Source organism: Oryzias melastigma, linkage group LG6 (genome assembly GCF_002922805.2).
Source record: "Oryzias melastigma strain HK-1 linkage group LG6, ASM292280v2, whole genome shotgun sequence".
NCBI classification, from domain to species: Eukaryota; Metazoa; Chordata; class Actinopteri; order Beloniformes; family Adrianichthyidae; genus Oryzias; species Oryzias melastigma.
In genome coordinates, this window is record NC_050517.1 from 2,502,266 (window position 1) to 2,524,909 (window position 22,644).

Below are 22,644 nucleotides of genomic sequence, written 5' to 3' on the forward strand. Positions count from 1 at the left end.
GTGCGATGGCTGTGGGGCAGCAGTGCAACAGCAGTTTAAGAGCGAGATCGAGCCGTGGAGCGACCGGTGGCACACGCGCTTGGACGCCGCGTTCGGGCATGGCTGTAGCACGGCCGTTCCCCCGACCAGTCTGCGTTTGAACCACTGCTTACAGCGTCTGTTTAGCGGCTGGGCGTGGGAGGACGCGCTTACACGTGATTAAGCAGAGCTCTGGCAGTGGAGAGGCAGTGGAATGGACTCCAGCATTTGTATCACTGCTATTCCACAAACATGCACAGAGTTAGTGCGTCTAAGCGAGTTTGGCAGATTTTCCACATTTTTTACCCGTGATATGGCAGTGAAAGCCAGTGGGACTGGGGCTTCAAAGAAATGACCGCAATGTGCAATTCTGCCACTAGGGAGAGCAAAGGAAACTCACAACCAGCATGACAAGAGATCCAGAAATAATAATAACAACCAATGTAACAAATGATTAGGCTACTAGGTTGGTTTTTCCAACTGAGAAAAAACAAAAACAAAGCTACAAAGAACTAGTTGACGATAGCTTATGTTGCTGTTATGTTCCTGGTCCGGCCCACTTTAGATCAGACGGGTTGAGTGGGTCCTAGACCAAAATGAGATTACACTCCTGATTTACAAGGTCTTATTTGAGTTCAAGGAAACTTTTGGAATCCGCAGCAGCCCTGAACACTCTAGTTTGAGCTTGGCTCGGTGACGGTTTGTGGTAAATCACTCACTGAAGGACACAGTTGGGTCTGGTGTCGATGGACTTGGAGACATCATAGTCCACAGAAAAGGACAGGATCTTGGTCCCGCAGCCGGCCCACAGAGTTCTGGAGTCAGCTGAATGGAAGGACGGGCCCAGACACATGAGTGGGGTGTTGACGTTTCCTACAGTGAGGGTTTTGACGGGCTGACCGTTTTCCTGCTGCAAGGAGCAGAGGAGGACAGTGAAGCGCTGGTGCTGATGCAGCACAAACGAAAAGAGGATTTACCAGGAGCACAGAGTCCTCATAAACACTGAGAATCCCATCTGCCGTCCCAACCAGAAGGTAGCTTCTTCTTTGGCTAAAAATACAAAAAAGGTAAGGGTGAATAAACTTTCACTCAGATGACTATGTTCATATCTCTCTCTGACAGGCAGCATGACAGAGGTGTTATTTCCAGAGTCAAATGTAGATCAACCAGTGGGTTTTTAAGCCACTCATCCTGACCTTTAGGGAGCAGCTGATGACCATTTCAGTACCGTCCCAGATGAGGCATGAAATAGCAACAAAATGAAGTGCTGAGGTCTGGTAGAAGTGAAAGACAGTGGTACCTTGAAGAACAAACCACTCCGTTTGTTCAGCAAAACATGATTTGTCAAAAAACTCCATGAGAAATCATGTCGTTCACAAAAAATGAATCAATGAAGAATAAACGAAGACGCCCAAATGGGAAACACCTGAAAAAAAGATTTTTGGCAGCAATAAGTTCTTAATATTCTGATTTTTTAGAGTAGAATCTGTATTTGAAGCTCAGGTTGAGATTGAAAGATGCACGGTGCACAGAACTGTGATGTATTTCTGGTTAACAGCTGAGTTAATTCTGCTTGAAAGTAACTCCACGCATCCATTTCTTGAAAACAGAGACCCAGTTTGTGTACAGTATTCATTGATTTTCAATTGTTTTTTGTTCTTTTTTTGCATTGTATGTTTGTTTGTTGTTGTGTGCTTACACAGTGACATCAACAAGACAAAGTCTGCCTTTCAGTAATGGAAAGAACAGGACATCAAGCTACCACAGCAGCGTCCCTGAAAGTGTGGCATCAGCCAAACATACTCTAGTTCTTTTAGCATTATAAGCTGCACATAAAAATCTTTTTTTCAAAAATGGGGCGTGCGCCTAATAACCTAGAGCGGCTTTTCTGTGTAGCAAGTTTCAAAATCTGTCAGATGTTCTTCTACAGATTTGGAAAGTCTCCACTCCATTGACGGTCAGACCATTTCTGCTGACACAGCAGCGACGAGTGTTTGGATGATCACACTGTGCTCATTCTGAGGGTCACAGGTGGCTCTCAGACAGAAATTCTGGTAAGTCGAGCTCTTGGAAACAATGTTTTCACATCTCAAGTTACTCCATAAACCCACCTTAGTGCAACAAACACATAAAGACCGGCCAGCATTTCAGAGCGCAACCTTTACCCGGTCTGCGCCATGACGCGCGCACAGTCCTGAAAACAGGCAGATGATTTGTCTGACAGTGTTCCTTGTTGGTTCAAGAGATGATCATGTTACTACATGTGCTGAAATTGACAGTTTTCCCCGCACAGGTGAAACTACAACGAAGCAAACATCTGATTTTAAGATTCAATTGTAGTATAGCGTATTTACTGTAAGTTTGTAGGGAGGGGTTTGCTGAATTCAAAGTGTTTCCACACACTGGACTGTAACGATGGTTGATCAGTTTCTGCTGCCTCACTTGTGTTGTCTGCTGTGACGGTCGTTTTTACATTAAAGTAAAACAAACTGACCATGTCTCAATCCAGATGGTATTTTCCAAGATCAATATAATCAATTTATTTTATTGTTTTAGATGATACAGGTCGACTGCATTAACAACTTGCCTCAAACGGATCGATCTGGTTGGATAACAGGAATAGAAATTGATTAATTGTTTTAAAGATGAATTGTTACACTCCCAGTTGTTTCATGCATCATGTCCCTTTCTTTGTGTTTATTAAGAACAGCCCCAAAACTATACGGACGTTTTGCATCTTGACTGTATTTTACTGAAGCAGTATGTGCTTTTTCTTTTTAACAGACACTTACGTGCAACAAGGGTGGGTGTGGAAGTATAAGGAGGTGACGGCATCAGTCACAGCCTGCAGGTAGTGCCATGTGGAAAGGTCTTTGGCGCTGATCACCAGCAAGGAGCCCGACTGTGTCCCAGCAACCAGCCAATGACAGGCCTCCTGTGGGATCCGGACTGTCACAAGGGACAGGACCGGGCTGGAGTCCACTTCCTGATTGAAGTAGAGACAGACCTGTCTGAAACATGAACTGTAACAAACAAATGCAGGCTAAAAAAATCAAAACAAATAAGTCAAAGATTAATTTGTTACAGAAAACAGTTATCGGTTATTATCTGTAACTGATAATTATCGTGCAACCCTAATCAGAATGCAATTGTGAGTAAAACAGCATCCACAAATGTGCTGCTGTGTCAGAAGCCCTGTAAAAAAGATTTTCTGGGGGCCCAAAATCTCCAGTGGAGCCCCTGCCTCACTGGCTGTGAGAAAAATGTGCTTAGCCAGAGTGGTTTAGTAGTGCAACGGATGCTGGAATAAATAATAGTGTCTTATTGCTCGGTAGCGCCGCCCTGATGGTGACGGATGGGAGTGTATGTTGATGATTGTTTTTGCCTGTTCCCTGACGCGGGTCTCGTAAACCTCTTATAAAGACCAATATTCTTTTTTTACCAATGATTTTCATGGCGTTTTTCATGACACTCTATTTTGTTTTTGTGCTTTACAGTTAGGGATCTGAAGCAGGTGACCCTGCATTATAAAAGCATGCCATGATATTAGTGCTTACACCAAACACACGGAGTCTTCTTAAAAAGTGGAGTCTCTGAGACAGTTTGGGGCATAGGAAGTCCACGTGCACATTCCATTTAAGGAGGTTGTTCATGGACATCAAGGAATTTAAAAACCCCTAGCTTCATAGCAAAAATCTCCATAGCAACCATATTATTTTTTGGTCGACTGGGGGTGACGATCAGGTTTATATAATTTAAGAAAAATCCTCAGCAGTAAATTTATGGATTTCCTTGGTAACTGTTTTTGTTGACCACGCCCACATTGCAAATATGTTCGTTTAGTATGTCATATTGTTTGGTTCAGCTTGAGCCAATGAGTCCTGCGTTAAATTAAAGATTCTGGTAAGAATGTGCCACGCTAATGCTGGTAAAAACAGACAACTTTTAATTCCAACATTTTTTTCCGAGTAATTTCCCAGAGATGCTGAGGAGTTCAGTGGTGATAGATTGAAATCCCTTGGAGAAGTCTAGAATTGATTTTTCTTTTTGGAAAATTCAAGATTGATTCCTTTTTCCGAGGTCAAAGGTAGAAAAACTGCCGCATTTATATGAAATTTCATGACGAGTTTCTTTTTTTTCCATATGATGTGAAAATGTGAAAACTGCCACAAAATGGCCACCATAGCTGTAGGTTCTGTGGCCATCCCATAAACCTTCCTAAACTTCCTTTGGATCTCAGAAACATGTTTTGATTCTCTTATTGGATACGGGATTTGGAGCCCCATAAGAGCTTTTGGTCCCACTCATTCTGTTGACGGTTTCTGCAGCTGTCATGTCATTTTTGTGAACCCCCCAAAAAGGGCCAAAGGTCATTTTCCGTGGGTACTGGCTGCGTCAACATTTCGGGGAGTTTTTGAGTTTGTGTTTGCGGTGAGAGGTGCAGTAACAGGAAAGGATTGTGAAACCAATCTGGCCTGGCCCCAGGCGCGGATTGTGGGCGTGTCAGTACCTGTGTCATCACCGTGCTGTTGTCCAGGTTCACAGCGGTGACGAAGCCCCGCCTCCGGCTGCTGCTACCCCCACCCAGCCAGGCCGTGTGTCTGCTGTCAGGACCCTCGCTGCTTCCAGAGCCTGCAGTGATACATTCAGCAGCGGACAGCCGGGGGTCCTGGATCTCCCTCATGAGACACAGCATTTCTGCTGAGTTCAGCCGGTCAAACACCTGCGAACAGGAACACCGTCAACACGCTCACAACAGCAGAATGTTACTGTCATAAAAAATGTGACTGGAGCTTAGAGACTTTTTCTCCTTCTTGAAAAGAGCTGGAACTGCACAGATTTGTTTACTGTTTTGCTGCTTCAGCAAAATCCCATCGATGTTCCACATAAGCAAAGAGAGTTATTCTAGTATTTGTTGGTATAGTTGAAAACAAATCCACCTGTAAAGCTGACCCTTTGGTTGTCCACGTTTCATCTGTATTCAGATCAATACAATAAAGTATGTGTTTGTCATTGGTTGTCCCATTTAAAGAGAAGAGTTTGGTCTTTAATGTTCATCAGCTGTGGCAGACAATGGAATCCAGGAAATCACATTTTCAAGATGTTTTTTGCACATTGGTGCAGAAAACAGGTGTCTGGTCAGTAGTAAAAGTTCACCTCAATACTTTAAGAAGCAACCCTGGTTGATAATGACAGAGGTTAAAGGTTTTCTGCACCTGGTTTGTACTGTAGCTGCAATTTTGGTCCATTCGTCCATGCAGGTCTTCTCAAGAGCTGTGATGTTTTGGGGCTGTTGCCAGGAAACACAGCTTCTGCTCCCCCCACAGATTGGCTTGAAATGCTTTTTACCAACTATTAGCTACTCCTTTGTTGGAAGGTCCAGCTACGTTTCCCCCTCAATGCTCTCACTGATGGAAGGAGAGCTTTGACCAAAATCTCTCCATTCATGGCCCCATTCATTCTTTTCTCAACAGGGATCAGTCGTCTGGGGTCCTTGAATGATGCTTCCACCTCTATGCTTCACAGTGGCTATTTTTAATCCCAGTAAGACCTCCCTGGTATAACAAAGGCAAATAAATCCTCCTCTTCCAAACATGGCCAGTGGTGGTTTAAATTTGTTCTCTTCTGATCACATTCTCCAAAGTGTCTTCCGGGTCATCCAGATGGTTTCTGTCGTACTTCAAACGGGCCTGTTTGAAGAAAGGTACCTTTGGAGCTCTGCAGGATCTGAATCCATGTTGTTGAAGTTAAAGTCCCATCAGTTATCACTGTCCTAGGTGTGTGAAACTTGTTCTCCACATTTGACCCATCCCCTGGGGGAGTGGTGAGCTGCAGACACAGCTGCACACGACCTTCCATAAGGCCACTGAGCTGTCATAATGTGTTAGTGTAGTACACATTGTTACTGAGGCTGCAGCTCTCTTCAGGTCACTGACCCCTTCCTCTGTGCAGTTCTGGCCTGTTTCATCACCATTCCAGATCAATTGTTTCCACCAGATAAGGTCTTACGTAGAGGTCCAGGTGGATGGAGAGTGATCTAGGGTCTCTTCCATTCTCATAATTTCTCCAACAGTGGATCTCTTCTCACCAAGCTGGTTCTTTATCATAGATCAGTTCCTTCCAGTCTATTTCAGGCCTACAATCTTGTCTCTGGTGTCCTTTGACAGCTCTTTGGTCACGGTGGAGAGTTTGCAGTCTGACTGTTTACAGATGTGGACAGGTGTCTTTTATATGTTTAACCAGTTCAAACTGGTGACATTAATACAGGTAAAGAATGCAGGATAGAAGAGTTTCCAGAGTAGAGTTCTCAAACTCGATTAACGTTGGGGCCACTGAAGGCAGAGCCTGGCTGAGGCCGTACGGGGTCCCATTTGTGCCAAAAATATGTTTCTGCGTCCACTGTCTATGTCTTTGGTCCATTGTCTATGTCTACTGAACAAGTTTATTGAACATTTGTTCATGTCTATGTACTCCTAACATTTCTTCGCTGTTAATTCCTGTGAAACGACAGGAGCTAACAACGCTAGCAACTGCTGCTAAGGAATTTTCTGACGACCAGATCCAATGACGATAGCAAAACTGAGACATCACAAAGCAAATAGAAAGCTTTAATCAAAGAAGCGTGGACATGCAGAAGATATTACTTAGTAGACATTAAAGTTTCATATTATGGTTGGGGCGCAATATATCAACTTGGGGGACACAAATGGCCCAAATGTCTCTAGAATATGAAAAAACTGGTCAGAATTCTTGACTGTTTGTAGAACATGAATATGCATTTTCTGCATCATTGCAGCAACACATTCTCTAAAAATATTAAAATGTAACTTTGATTGATTTGATTGGTTGGTTTATTTCAAGCATAGATTAAAAAATACAGGACAAAACACACAATTATTTCAAATTCATTACAGAAACAATTAAATGCATTGATTAGAAAATAGAAAACAAACAAAAATAAAACACACTTATGTCACATTTGGTTCATTCATTTTTGTGATAATTAACTAAAGTCAGTAGAGTTTGATTGATTGCTTGAAAAGGAGCGGGAAGAAGTGAACTTATATAATCCCATCCCTACTTAATTACTTCATTTCACTGTTTTACATAATTATGTAATCCGGTTGTTGTTGTTGTTTAATTCCCAATAGTAAAGTGAAGTCCTTGTTGATTATTGATTAATCTCATCAAACATTATTTCAGTAAACAGTAACATCAATCATACATCATGTAACAGATATGTAATACTCATTATCATCAAAATACAATGTTATATTGATGTAGAAAAATAATCATTACACATAGAGATCAAGTTTTAAAGTAACAATAGAGTTCGTATTAATCATTCTCTGAAAGAATTATTATATATTTTCAGTAAACATTAATGATTCACACAGTATCTAATAATCATTGATTATCTTTAGAACACATAATTACAATAATCCTGTAATCATTGCTACATATTTTGGATCAAGTAAAGAAAATGAATACCATAGTGATAGTAAACTTTTCATTAATCATTTCTGCATATTACATGACATAAAACTCATTGATTGCATTTGAAAAATCTTTGATTATTTCATCACATTTAAGTTCAGACATTTGGTATTATTCAGACACCAGTTGATCTTTAACTCGTCTTATCTTCATTGATTAGAGTTTCTTTATCCATTTTCTTGAATTTATAAATGCTTGAACATTGTTTGAGCTCATTACTTAACTTGTTCCAGAGTTTAGTTCCACACAGAAACTTTTCTTTGTGGTTCTTATCAATCTGACCTTGAAGTTCCTGCATCCTCTCAGTTTGTTCCTCCTTCATTTTCTAAGAACTGTTTCTGGATATTTATGGTAATGTTTTCCCACTAGCTCTGTATAGTAACTGTGCAGTGTAAAAATCAACAAGGTCATACATTTTTAAAATTCTGGATTAATCAAATAAATTGTTAGTGTGATCAAGATAACCGGCTTTATGTAGAATTCTGATGGCTCGTTTCTGAAACATAAAGAGAGGATGTAGTGAACTCTTAGAATTATTACCCCAAACTTCTATACAGTCGGTGAAATATGGTAATATTAAGGAGCAGTACAATAAATATCTACAGATTTATTCTAATATATATTTAGATTTATTTATAACTGAAATACCTTTTGAAACTTTAGTTTGTATGTGTCTGATGTGTGGCTTCCAACTCAGTTTGTTATCAATAACAATCCCTAAGAATTTAATTTCTGTAACACTTTCGATTAAGTCATTGTTAACTTTAATTGAGAGCTCTGTATTGGCTTTGAAATTACCAAAAAACATCACTTTAGATTTGTCTAGATTCAACTTTGAGGATTCTTTTATTACAGTTAGTCACACAGGTCCAGTGTTTGCATCATGACAGACCTTCCTTTTTTTTAAGAGGGACAACTTGCAGAATCTTTGTTGGACAAAACTTCTTTTTCCTCTTAATAAATAAAGAACGCTGCAGCTCTTACCTGAGCAGAGGTGGGTCGATCCTGAGGGTTTTCCCTCAGACAGTCCTTCATGAGAGCCTGAAAGCCGGGCCATGGTGAGCATCCGTAATGCTGGACCGGATCTGTTGTTGGAGAATCACAACTCGCATTTTAAAATTACTGAAATTACAAATTTCTTCAATTACATTCATGCATGCAAATTTGCCATCAATGTTTTGTCTTTGCATATCATAAAGGACAGGTGTCAGATTAACCTTTTGACACCTGAGGTGTCGTCGGTGACGCATAAGCTATAAATCTTTAATGTACTATAGCTTTTCAACATGACCGACATAATTCCAGAGGGTTCTGAAGCTCGTCGAGCTGCTTTTCTCCTTCACAATCTACTGGAATTATGTTGATCGTGTTAACTATTAAAAAAATACAGTAACTCAAATGTTTACAGCTCTGAAAAAGGTTTGCCTGAAGTGACAGCAGTTTTTACATCTTAATAATATTGTCACCTGGCAGTTTTCCTTGAACTGCTACTTCATCAAACTCGCTGGGGAACTTCATGCCATCTGAAATCCGCTCGCCGCAGGTCAGAAGGTCGTAGAGCAGCAGGCCCAGCGAGAACACGTCCGCCTGCTGGTTGTAGATCGCGTTACCGCGAGCCACTTCCGGGGCTCGGAAACCTGCCACAGATACAAACACCGACCCATAAGAGGCTTCTGCTGCATCTGCAGCTGCTAGTGGTGGTAGCGAGGGCCTGCCTGACCTGGCGTGCCCTCTGAGCTCCTCACTCCCATGCTGCAGCAGTACTGGGCGATGCCGTAGTCTGTGATTTTCACAATGATGTCGGAGCCGGTCTTCAGGTTGAACAGCAGGACGTTGTGAGGCTTTAGATCCCGATAGATGATCATAGCTGAGTGAAGGTATCTGATCACAAAGATCAAACGACGACAGCTCATTATGGAATTTCTGCAAATCAGTCATTGAAGTCCCACTCCAATTACATTTTTGATCTATCCCGTTCCCTGTGGTCTTGTAGTTATGATGATGCTGTTTTCAGACAAAACTGTTTTCAGGAGTCCATCAGAAATTCACCTCTGAGTTGTGGGTGGGACTGTTGGTGCAGAGTAAGCTGTTGCTGACCGCTTGGAGCCTGTGGCCCACCTAACATATTATCTGCATTACATATAAGCTCTTTTTCAACTGCATTTATTTGTCTGCTCCAATATTCACAACAATTTGAAAAAAAAAAAAAACCTCAGAATTGTTGTTTTAAGCTAATTTTCTTTACGTTCTCCATCATTAGAAAAATGCTACAAGAACATGTCAGAAACACTAAAAACATTCAACAAACAACTTTCATCGGAGTGGGTCTTCAGTGAAGGGCTTTAAAGTCCCCCACTATCATTTTTTTATAAAAAAAAAAGAAACATTCATAGTAGTGTTTTAATTATGATTATGATGTTTTTAACCAAAATCCACAACCTAAATGTCTTAAAAAGCCATTTCTCATGTTGGTCTAAAGCCTCTGTTTCCAAAATCTCCTCTGAGGGGGCGTGGTTTTTGGAGCTGAGCTGAATACCTCCCTGTCTGATTCTGATAGCTCTGTGTCTCTCTAGCATAAATCTTCTGCTCCATAAAAACATCCATCAATCTGGGTAATGTCCAGCCGTATGGTTCTGATCCGGATGTCAGCTGGACGAGGAAGTGAAGATCTTCATGGACAGAACTTCCTCCAAAATCCTGATTCTTTCTCCTTCCAGTTCACCAAAGACTCTTTTAGCTAATTCTCCAATGTTTATTGACTGTGATCAATACATTCAATCATTGGTTTCTCAGAGTTCTTGATAAAATAATCAAAGCTAACATCAAAATGCTCTTTCATTGATTTACAATCCTTTCCAACTGCGGTCAAATGAGCCGCCGTTCACATTTCCGTGGTCACATCAAGAAGCTCCGTGGAGTCTGGTGGAGATTTTCCAGCGTTCTCAGTCCTGCTACCGTAAGTATTGGATGAAACTCACACCAAAAATCCAGTGATGCTGATTTGACCACAGAAATGTGAACGGCGGCTCATTTGACTGCAGTCAATGTGAAGATACCATCTTCTCTTCTCCAGAACCTGAACTAGACACTAGGAACAGATGAGGGTTTAGTGCATGTGCAGCAGAGCTGTTGATGGAAAGAAGATCATTCATTCAAACAGAGTCTGTCCAAGACACTTTGATTTGACTGCTCTACCTGAGTCCATCTGCCACATGCAGGGCAATCCGGTGCTGCAGCTTCCGACTCAGGCTGCCGTTCTGGTGTTCAAAGAGAGAATCCAGAGAGCCCCGCAGAGCCAACTCCATTACCAGGACCTGCGGAGCCGAGCCAGCGGCCAGCAGCCCCACCAGGCTGGGGTGTCGGAGGCGACCCAACACCGCCAGCTCCTTTTAAAACACACGAGATATTTGTACGGATGAAGATACAGAGTCCAGACTGCAGAGAACAGAGATGCAAAACATCTGGAACATCTCAAAGCCTCACTCTGCAGATTATCTATTCATCTATTCCAAAAGTGTTCCCAGGGGGCTGTTAGTTATGATTGACCTTTTTTCCAACAGCATTTTCTCTTCTGCTCCTGATTCACAATGATGTTTTTAAAGAAATACTCAGAAATGCAACTTCAATCTTAAGTTTCTTCACAAATGTCCTCCATCATCATAAAAATATTTCAAGAACATGTTAGAAACACCAACAACAACACTTTCATCAGAGCGGCTCTTAGGCTTTATTCCTCACAAATGATGCCTCTAGAGTTTGACCAAGGAGGAAGTTTGATAGAAGATTTATGTGTAGGAAAACAACAAACAATTTCAAACATTTTGATTTGCTAATAAGCAAATAACTGCGAAGATAAACCTTTCAACTGGCCTGGAGTAATGTCATAGAACAATAAATAATGAAACCCTAGCACAGCAAACGTGTTTGACACTTTCACCTGTCGCAGCAGCCTGTAGACATAAAGCTCTGACGCATGTTTGTTGAACAGCTTCACCGCAACTTCTTCATTTTTGTAGACGCCCCGATAAACCGTTCCAAACCCTCCATCCCCTGAGAGGACAAGAAAAAGACAAACAGGTTCAGACATTTTGACTGGCTTCAGGAAGAGGAATCGTGACCGCTGGACAGATCTCCAGCTTCACACCGAGCCTGTTTTCTTTGGACAGGGCGACGTCCAGCTCCTCGCTGTCCAGCATGGTTCCTGCAGGCTGGTCACTCAGCACCAGGTCCGGGGCGATCAGAGAGATGGGGACCGTGCAGGCGGGATCCTCTGGGTTCACCAGCAGAAAATCTGGAGGGGATGAAGTCATCAGTAAAGATTTCTGCTCATTTAGTATTTGAAAACTAAACAAAAAAGAAAATCCTAGAGCTGATCTCGTGTGTACCATTATCAGCGTATCTGAAAAGATCCTCAAGCAGAATTCTGCTGGGCTCGTGTCCGTCATGGAAGCTGTACACAGCCCATCTCTTGATCAGAGCCTCTCCGTTGCCGTGCATGTCAGTGTTGAGCAGACCAGGAAACCATTCCTCCAGCACAGAGTCAGTGTGATCCACCACCTGACCCAGCAACACCCGGCCTGCAGGGGGGCACAGGAAGTCCGGTTATTTTGTCTGTCGAGGGTTTGGGTAGCGTAGACTGATATATTTATGGTCCTGGAAAGAATTCTTACGATTCCCGCTGCACACTTAAAAACTCAACAAAATGTGCACGCTCCCACAACTCCAAAGTCCCTCACGGGACTCGAGAACACATTTTAAAACCAAGTAACAAAACCAAACACACGGGTTGGGAAGATGTAAAGGAAGTTTAAATTAGTGCCGTCATTAATTATTCGTGACCTGTAACTAATTAATCTAATCAACTTTAATTGCAATTTTTTAACCTAATAATTACAGTTAAAAGCCTCATTTTGAGGTATTTTATTGATGTTTGTGACATTGTGATGCTGTAAAAGATCAAAATAAAAATAAAATGTGGTAAAAAAAATTAGATTAACTTCATTTTAAAAAAATGATGCACTAAAATGCCTGTAATAAATTAATGGTGACTAACGTGATAACGTGACAGCCCTAGTTAAAATCTTTATGGGATGGCCACAAGATCGACACCTTGGCATCAATTTCGGGACAATATGTAAAATGTGTTGCTTTCTTCCAGCGCCACCAGCTCCTTCCAAAACACACGAGATACAGTATTTGTCCTGATGAAGATACAGATGTCTGCAATATCTCACAAACAAACGAGTCCCACTCTGATCCGCTCTGTAAAAGTGCTCCCAGTCGTCTTTTCATTATGGTGATGAGGTTTTATTGTAACAGCATTTTTTTCATTGGCTCAGAACCATTAGAATAAAGAAAAACTCAGTTTTAATCTTACATTTTTTGTACATGTCCTCTGTCATCAGATAAATGCTACAGGAACATGTTAGAAACATTTAGAAGAAAAGAAAACCTGTTCAAGAGAGCCTCATAAAGTTTTCTTACACATGCTGCCAGCCTAAGTCTGCAACCACAACCAAAGTTTCATTGACCTTTGACCTTGGTAAGAGGTCACCATCTTAAATAAAAAACAAAATTCTGCTTTTCAACTTTCTAGAAACTGCAAAATCCTCCAAAGGATTGGGATCGATCACCTTCTAACTCCTCACTGGGAGCATCATTGGGAAGATTCTTATAGAAAAATGTTGTAAATAAAGTTTGTAGGTTTTGAACGGTTTACACGGGTGGTGTTTTCATGTTTTTATTATGTTAATATTCAGTACATGAATCCCTGGCTCAACCTGAACAAAACAACATAACATACAATGTGAACACGTTAGGAAAGTGGGCGTGTTTTTATTAACCACGCCCAAACCGCAACCAGATCTAAAAAGGTTGCTCTGGGGACAAAGCCGGCGTTTTTCCATGAGTTTGACACTTGCAGCGGCAGAGGAGAGAACGTTGGTGTAATGACAAGAAGTGACCAAAAGATGTCACTGTCGGGACGCTCCAGAGAGGACTGAGAAAGGACACGAAGGAGAGTTACGCTGTTGTGACGTTGCATGCATGTAAAACGAAGCTCCGATAATAAAGCAGTTCATGGATTAAAGCCAGGAGAGTCTTGGATTATTCTGATGTCCAGAGGATATTCACGGACATTACAGTTGGCGTCTGCAGGTCATAAAACACTCCCAGCTCTGACTCTCTTTAGAATCTCAGCAGGTGTTTGGCACACACATGGTTACCTTTTCGTGACATGGGAACAGTTATTCTGACGAAGCTGGAGGGACTTCCTTCCTCTGACGCAGCTTCCACCAGACAGTACGCTTCAGGAGACCAGCTCAGGTAAATGCCTGTCCTCCAGTAGATGCGATTGGGTCGCAGCATCTTGTCTGCATGAGGAACACTGGTCTCAAACAGCAGCATCCAGAACAGGAATGAATCAGGGTTCAGGTTACCTCGTCCACATAGCAAAAAGGAGGACACCTCCAGAAGCCGGCAGATCTGACGAGACCAGTAATCCATGGGAAAGTATGGCATCTCGTAGAGCCGCACAATCACCTCGGAGTTCTCACAGTGAGGCAGCTCAATGACGGGTCTGTGCTTGGACAAACTATACATGCCGAGATGAAAACAGGAATCCTGTGGTCATCCTAGACTGTTGTGTGCGTACAGGTGTGGTGTGGTACTTACCTGCTGGGTACCAGCAGCTGGTCTTCCCCTAAAGGAAGGGCGATCTGAAACTTCTCCAACAATTTAACAAACTGCTCAAGGTGGCTGTTTGGGAAGCGTTTGCTCTCAGAGAGAAACTTTTCCATCACAGAGCGCTGAACCACTCCTTTGGGCTGCTCCCGCAGACCGCCGCTCTTTAGGGTCAGCTTCTGCAAAGAGGAGACATGCATGCATCTGACAGTTCCCATTTCTACATTGCTGTGAGACAAGACACCCCTGAAGGCCGAGGAGAGACCACTGAGTGTCTGTTTTCACTTGTGAGTTGATGGGAGAGTTTTGTTGAAGTGACTCATCTATACTCTGACTGTTACCTGAGAGAGGATGTTGCACAGCCACTGCGGGTCAATAAAGTAGAGCTCTTGAAGGCGCAGTGCAGGATCATTGAAGTGCAACAAAATCCCTAAAGAGAAATATATACCAATGTCAGCACAGAAACTAACTCTCAGAGGAAATCCTGAGAACTAAAGCAGCCTTTATTATCAAGCCTGAGATGTCTCGACTTCACAAACCATAATGAAAGCACAAGTTGACATTAAAATCGGAATAAATGCAAAGCAAGACAAATATTACAATTCCAGACTGTTAAAGACCCACTCCAATGAAAATGGTGTTACTGGTGTTTTTAACATGTTTTTGTAGCATTTTTCTGATGATGGAGGACAGATAAACATCAGGAAAATTACGATTAGAATTGCAATTCTGAGAATTTCTTTATCCAAATCGTTCTAACTGTAAAAAAATGCTATTTTTATTTGTAACATAGAGAACACGCTGAGAGGGCCACAGTCTCCCTGCTCTGCTCCATTCTGATTCTTCACCTACAGGGGGGTCAGGTTGCTCCAAACCAAAGGTTCTGCCCACAACTTAGAGGTGAATTTCTCATGATTCTCGACAGATGGGTCTGTAAGCTTTAAGTTAGGGGCAGAAATAAAATAGGACTCTCATTCTTCACACTGCTCCTTTCCCGTTAGTGTTCATGTTGATCGCATTGTGGTGCTCGAGAAGAAACAAACAGAACCAGAACAAGCCAAAGGAAATGCTCAGGGAAGATGAAGTTGGCTGCAAACAGTAGAATAGTAAGAGTTTGAACTCACTGTACATCAATCACAGTTTTAAGGCACACTGTGGAGCAGCTCTTTACATCCCATCATGAAGTTACAGCTCTGAGTACACACAATTACATTGCTGCTCAAATAACAAAAGTTCAGACTTGGAGAGAAGCAGAATGTGTGCTGAATGCAGGATCTGGAGCAGCTTTTAGCATGTGGTGTTCACACTGGACCATCTCCACCTGATACTAGAGCATGGACCCACAGCTGGAGGAGGTTTGCTGTGAAAGGTCAAAGCAGTGTAAATCTGGTAAATCTGGCTCCAGACTTTTTATTTCACTATCTATTCAGCTCTATTCTGATATCTGAAAGGCTGTGTCATAGAATTCCAGCTGGACACAAACCGCGATTGTTCATTTGTCCTTCCATGATTTAAAAAAGAGGCCGTCCATACATCTCTACCAAATCCAAGTCCCTGATTGGTCAAAGTTTAACCGGGTTTAAATTTTGTTCAATTGCTACAAGTTTTGTACATAGAACCCAAAAACGAACGTTAAAAACCTGTACGGCAATGTGTGAACAGAAGCTTGAAACACAAGAAATGATTTGAACTACAGGCTCATTATACGGGTTTCTGAAACTGATTCGCTGTGGCGACCCCTGAAGGGAAAAGGCGAAAGGAAAAGAAGAAGAAGAAGAAGCTCATTATACAGGTTTGAGCTTCTCAAGTCATTGACTGTTCATTAAGTTCAAGTCAAATGTTCATGCTAACTTCTAGGGGTATAACAATGAATTGATTAATCAATGAATCGATGTATTCTGATGTAAGCTGTTAATCAAATAAACTTAAAAAAATCCTTTCAAAGTGAAATAAATTGATAATCAATCATGTAAATAACATTTGGTTTGAGAAATATTCGGTAACCCTTTATAATAAGATTCCTTAACAAGCTTTGTTAACACATTAATAAGCATTATTAACATTCTTATAAGGTGTTAGTAAGACATTTATTGGTGTAATAAGCCTAATAAGGCTCATTAAATTCCTGAGTTAACACATTTACAAGCATTATTAATGTGTTAATATGATGCTTATTGTTACATTTATTAAAATCGTATACGTGGAACAAATTGTTAGTAAGTGTTAACAAGCTTAATAAGAATCATTAACAAAACTTGTTAACAGATTAGTAAGGCTTATTAATGTGTACAGTTCTAGTGCTAGTAAAGTATTTATTAGCATTATAGGTGTCTGGGAAATACCTGATAGTATTCATGAGAATATTGACTACTCACTCAGACCATTGTTTACTAAGATCATACTAGTATACTGGTAGTAAGCTTTATAAATGTGTTAATAAACTTTGTTAACCATTTACTGAATGTTTTGCAGCACCTTATCTAAAGTGTGATCACTTGCGGATCACTCGCGGCTCACGCACAAAATAGACCAGACGTCGAAATGATCTGCTGCACGGCGCGGGCCCTCTGCTAAGGACCGCGCTGCTCCGAGCCTGGAGCGAACCGCGCCGTAGGTTAACATGGGCACCGAATGAAAGTGGCCTCCGTGTCCAGTGTGAACCCGGCGTCAGATCAGGTTTGTTTGAGATCGTGCAGACGGCCGCGGCGCTGCCCAGATCGCCTGGATTGCGGTGCATGTTGGGTATTTTGGACTCTCACATCAATTGTCAATCATCATGAAAATATCGCGGGAAAGAGGCGGGTGCAAAGCTCCTACTCTGGCGGGTGCTGCAGCAAATCTGGCGTTCAAGCCGTCTACAAAACAACGGTGTTCTGGTAGTTCTTGTACTTCGACTTGATTCTGATCCGAAATAATTGGCGCTAAATAAAGGAAATGTGCGCATTTTGTAACTTACTGGAAAATAGTGAATCACTGATGTAAAAATGAGCAATAGTTTTGTGGTTTTATGTGTTATTGTTGCCTTTAAAAGTTTGTTTTTTGAAAAGTTGTTTGTAAACATCTGTTTAGAGTCTCAGAGTTCAGAAAGTTTTTTTCACTTGTTGAAAATGTTATTTAAAGCTTGAAAGTGATTTTACAAAATCTTTAAACATTTGTAGATGTTTTTATTGTTACAGAATGTATATAAATATTTCAGTTTCAATTGTATATAAAAAAGTTTCATTTTACAAGTGTTATGCTTTGTGCTTGTTTATGGTAAAACACTCCACACTTTAGATAAGGTGCTGCAAAACATTCAGTAAATGGTTAACAAAGTTTATTAACGCATTTATAAAGCTTACTACCAGTTTACTAATATGATCTTTGTAAACAATGGTCTGACTGAGTAGTCAATATTCTCATTAACACCATCAGGTATTTCCCAGACACCTATAATGCTAATAAATACTTTACTAGCATTTAACACATTTTTAATGTTTGCTAATCTGTTAACAAAGTTTATTAAGGGTTCTAATTAAGCTTATTAACACATAAGTCAGTGTGAGACATCTATAATGATATTAAATGTCTTACAAGAACTGTACACATTAATAAGCCTTACTAATCTGTTAACAAGTTTTGTTAATGATTCTTATTAAGCTTGTTAACACTTATTTGTTCCACGTATACGATGGTAATAAATGTAACAATAAGCATCATATTAACACATTAATAATGCTTGTAAATGTGTTAACTTAGGAATTTAATAAGCCTTATTAGGCTTATTACACCAATAAATGTCTTACTAACACCTTATAAGAACATTAATAATGTTTATTAATGTGTTAGCAAAGCTTGTTAAGGAATCTTATTATAAAGTGTTACCAAACATTGTGCTGTAAGGTAAAATGTGAACCACTAAGTTCCATCACAGCAGACACCACACACGATGCAGCATTGTACACATTTAATCAACACAAGATTATCTTAAGGAATCTGGGAAACCTCAGCTGCACTGTTCAGTACCAGGTGTTCTGTGACTCACACTGCTGGAACTTTTAGTGAACAAGACGTCCTGATCCATTTTAGATCAGTGAATCGGATCCAATCAGATCGTTCACAATGAGCCAATATCCACGAATCAGATCAACAACCACTAACTATGATCTGAACCGAACTGTTGTTCAGATGCATCGTTAGACCCTTAGTAACTTCAGATCCTAGAATCATTTACTCAAAGTCCCAAATTCAGCGGGCATCATTTCCAGAAAAAGCAGGAGCACCATCTGGACCTACTGACCGACTTCACTGAGGAAATGAACGGCGTGTGGAAGCTCCGCCTCCTCCAGCTGCAGCTGACTCTCCTGGATGAGCTGGAGCAGCTGGTAGTGCCTGAGGATGGGGAACTCTGGAGAGGTTCTGGTCCTCTCCAGAAGAAGTCTGCGCTCCAGCTCCACATAGCTGTCTGGAACCAGCTGGCCCATGACAGGCTGACCCTGGATCTGAGAAAAGAGGAAGAAAACCTCAGCAGAGAGGAAGATGCATGCTGTGAACGTCTGTGTTTGCATCGCTCCACCTTGAAGTCGGTGACCTCCTTCAGGATGGCCTTCCGGAGATTGGCAACAGAGTCGGAGTCCTGACAGAAGTAGCCCATGTGATGATCCCTGATTGGTGGGAAGCCCTGGTGGTGGGGCAGCTCAGCCCTGCTCTTCCTCAGACAGTCCTGGAAGTGCAGCTCATCACTCACATCGGCATGAGTGCCCACCAGGATGACCGGAGAGAGAGGAGCTACCGCCTGAACGGAGAGACCAGCAGAGCGTCTGATGAATGCAAACACATGGCTGTGTACAAGCCACACTCATTCATCCATACCTTAATGGTAAAGAGCCAGGGTTTGAGGGCATCCACCTGACCGGCTCCTTTACTGATGTCGTACACCAGCAGGTAGACAGCTCTGGGAGTGAGGAAGTGAAGATGAGAGCCGCTCAACTCCTCTCCACCTGCTCAAGAAGGAAGGGGACTTCTGACTGGCCTTCCAAAGCAAAGTTACCACCAACTCAAACCTCAAAGCTGGTCTTCTAACCTGTAAAGTCCCAAACATTCAGCAGCCTTTTCTTTTTATCGCGGTCCTTGATGTTCCAGTCTGAGACCCGAATGCCAGCAGCATTCTGACTGGAATTCAGCTGCCGCTTCTGCTTCATCAGCTGATGGATCAGTGTGGTCTTCCCGCTGCCTGGATTCCCCACCACGATGAGCTTCATTCTGTGGTACGGCACCGCCTTCTTCAGCCGCTGCTGCAGGGACCTGCAGAACCATTCCAGAAACTCCATCGGATTCTCTTCAAGACGTCATGAAGCTGGCACTGACCATGTCACATGACACCAGAAGATCTCTGTGCTTCACTGTGATGGACATGACACACATCTGACCATTTAAAACTCATTTATTCCAACAATCTTATCCATCCTGATTTGCAATCCATTATTTTTTATGCTGTATTTATCTGCTTTGTTGCTTTTTTAACCGTTCTTTTATTGTGTTTGTATATTTTTGACTGTAAGGCGACCTTGGGTCCCTTGAAAGGCGCCCAAAAAATAAAATTTATTATTATTATTATTATTATTATTTACGGTTAAAGCTCCATCAATCAATCTAGTATTCATGTCTCTGGTAAGTGACCATGGTAAGAGTGGGTCAATACTCTGAGCATCAGAAATGAATGGACTTTGTAATAATGACATGTTTTTATAATGTTTTAAATCAGATTATTTCCTCGACTTTATCAGATTCAACAGAAAATGGCAGACACACTTGGGTGTCTCTATTGACGAGGATGCATGGGGAGTTATCTCCAATCATGGGATCATTGGAATCTTCGACAGTTCAAAATCATTCATTGATTACAAATCTCTCCTAGTAAGAGGCATCAGGTGACCCCTCAAATGTCCCCTATGGGTCTAAAATGTAAATCAGCGACTGGGACTTACTCTCATTGTGTTGGGTTTTGCCCCAAAACTCAGTCATATTCAACCCATTCTGATGGATGTGAAGGAAATTCTTGGAATCACAGACATGATACCTCTGCTTTTGGGATACAGAGACAGTCAATGTGGCTCTGCTTCTGCAGATTGTATGATGACCTGGCATATGCTGCATATAATATTATTTTCTCGTCATGGATTATTGAAAAACCTCTTTCCAAAACAAACTGGCACAGGCTCATCATTGATCCCTGTCCTTTGGAATATCTGACCTGTCTGCTTCACTCTATGAAAGGACACTTTGTGGATATATGGACCCCGTATCTTCACAGCCTCCATACTAAATAGTGTCATTATTGACTAAGGTTTTTTTTTTTTTTTTAGTATTTCCCACAATGTGAGACTGACTTATAATTGTTTTTATTTTAAAAATGCTCTTTTGTTGAAAGTATTTTAACGGTGGATCATTAATGTGCCGAGTTATGTTTATGTTGGCTTGAACTCTGCTTGAAAGGCAACAAACATGTTGGGGGAAAAAATTATGCACAGATACAAAATAAAAAAAGGAAATAAAAAAGAAGTGAAAGGACTTTGCTAAGCAGCTCATTGGAAGATTCACGCCTCTACGTCGTCCATCAATTTCTGATAATGGGCGCCCTATGAGGGGTGATCCTTCACTTATCCACAGATGTACTGTTGTATGAGCCAATGTGAGTCCCGTCCACTGAGATGTATAACTGTGTGTTGTTTTCTATGAAATGTCACTGGTTCCTATTTCTGTGTGTGGCTAACTGAGTGAAGGGACTGATTCGTCCAGTTCATATTAAAGGTCTCTGTTAACACCATGTTCATGTTATGGATCGTATCCGAGCAGAGGTTAGCAGGGGGCCCCGACCTGATGATGTCTTTGGTTTTGCTGCCGGTGACCTTGAAGTCCAGCTGCAGCCGGAGGCCATCCAGTGGCAGGTCCCAAAGCTTGCTCAGCTTCCCCATCTCATCGGGGAAGGAGCGCAGGTTTGAGTTGTGACTCACGTCCAGAGACGTGAGGCCTTCCAACAACCCAATCTGAGGAGGAACCTGCAAACACCACATCACAGACAGGCCTGTGGAACGGCTCTTCATGCACGCTCATCCAGCTCAGCCAGCTTGTCCTCACCTCGGAGAGGTTGTTGTTACTCAGATGGAGTTTCTCCAGCCTGGCCCATTTGTGAACAGGTCCGCTCAGATTCAGGATCTGGATGCAGTTCTGACTGAACATGAGTTCTCGAATGTTGCTGGAGGCCCAGAGGCTTGGTCCAGGCAGGAAATCGATGGTGTTGGCCCGCATGTCTAGAGACCGCAAGCTGGACAGAATAGGAGAAGCTATAAGTGCTGCAGGAAGATCGGACTGACCAAAGCAGAGCTCATGTGGGAGCCATGGAGAAGTAAAACTCACACTGGAAGGTCCAGGACGCTTTCAGGAACCTGACTGAATTTGTTGTTTGCCAGTCTAAGGGTCGTGACCTTGATGGGCAGCTGAGAGAGGTGACCTGAAGAAAACAGACAACATTTCAGGACTTCACCACCTCAAAGAAAGTCATGGAGACGAGAAACTTCTGAGATAAAACCCTCCAAATCATGTTTGAACATTTTCCTGGGTAGGAGTGAGACTTTCACAAAGATCACTATGTATCAATAATTTATCCGAGTTAACAAAGCTCTTCAAACAGTGTTGGTAACTCCTTACAAAATCAATAAATTATGGTAAGAAATGCATAAAGTAAGCAAGCCTAGAGACATTTTCAGATGGAAAAATGCAACAAACAAAAGCTTTGCAGGTTTTCAGTCCAACAATCTCTTTAGTACTCACTGATTTTATTCATGGAGGCGTTGAAATGTTCCAGTTTGGAGCAGTTGATGAGGAAGTCTGCACAAATGTTGTCTACACTGTTCCTGCTCACGTCCAGAAGTTTGATCTCTGGCAGACACAGAGGCATGCAGAGCTCCGTCATGCAGTTGCTACGAAAAACAATCAGAAAAAAAGAGCCATTGTCATGTGACGATGTTTCATTTTATCATTTTGCATCGCAAACATTTGCATTTGTTCATTCCTTCATCCATCTTCTTGACCGCTTCTTCCCTTTCGGGGTCGCGGGGGTGCCGGAGCCTATCCCGGCTACTGAAGGGCGAAGGCGGGGTACACCCTGGACAGGTCTCCAGTCTGTCACAGGGCCTCAATCACACACACATTCACTCTCACATTCACACCTAGGGACAATTTAGAGTCACCAATGAACCTATGAAGCATGTTTTTGGACGGTGGGAGGAAGCCGGACTCCCCGGTGAAAACCCACACATGCACGGGGAGAACATGCAAACTCCACACAGAAAGGTCCACAGTTGGTGGCTCTGTTTCAGTTCACCCTGCCGGGATTTGAACCAGAGCCAACATCTAGAATTATTGTAAGAAATAAACTGAATATTAAGAGGATTTAGCCTATTGCAGGTT

General features: G+C 41.9%; 1 protein-coding gene across 5 annotated transcripts in view; it reads right to left on the minus strand.

The window, feature by feature from the left end:
* lrrk2 (leucine-rich repeat kinase 2) overlaps nt 1-22,644 on the minus strand; it is an 82,478-nt gene that overhangs the window by 11,388 nt on the left and 48,446 nt on the right. For 4 of the 5 annotated variants that reach the window (XM_024281981.2, XM_024281979.2, XM_024281978.2 and 1 more), the window contains exons 25-47: nt 22,006-22,154; nt 21,592-21,685; nt 21,313-21,499; nt 21,052-21,233; nt 19,259-19,479; nt 19,048-19,178; nt 18,752-18,970; nt 18,476-18,677; nt 14,538-14,626; nt 14,188-14,375; nt 13,953-14,107; nt 13,740-13,886; nt 11,901-12,092; nt 11,660-11,806; nt 11,453-11,565; nt 10,711-10,901; nt 9,236-9,396; nt 8,982-9,152; nt 8,500-8,600; nt 4,529-4,741; nt 2,811-3,004; nt 996-1,068; nt 738-928 (exon numbers count right to left, since the gene is read on the minus strand). In XM_024281981.2, coding sequence (XP_024137749.1) covers nt 738-928; nt 996-1,068; nt 2,811-3,004; nt 4,529-4,741; nt 8,500-8,600; nt 8,982-9,152; nt 9,236-9,396; nt 10,711-10,901; nt 11,453-11,565; nt 11,660-11,806; nt 11,901-12,092; nt 13,740-13,886; nt 13,953-14,107; nt 14,188-14,375; nt 14,538-14,626; nt 18,476-18,677; nt 18,752-18,970; nt 19,048-19,178; nt 19,259-19,479; nt 21,052-21,233; nt 21,313-21,499; nt 21,592-21,685; nt 22,006-22,154 — 3,711 coding nt within the window. The remainder of the gene's footprint in view (nt 1-737; nt 929-995; nt 1,069-2,810; nt 3,005-4,528; nt 4,742-8,499; nt 8,601-8,981; nt 9,153-9,235; nt 9,397-10,710; nt 10,902-11,452; nt 11,566-11,659; nt 11,807-11,900; nt 12,093-13,739; nt 13,887-13,952; nt 14,108-14,187; nt 14,376-14,537; nt 14,627-18,475; nt 18,678-18,751; nt 18,971-19,047; nt 19,179-19,258; nt 19,480-21,051; nt 21,234-21,312; nt 21,500-21,591; nt 21,686-22,005; nt 22,155-22,644) is intronic. The other variant, XM_024281980.2, reaches the window with a different exon arrangement.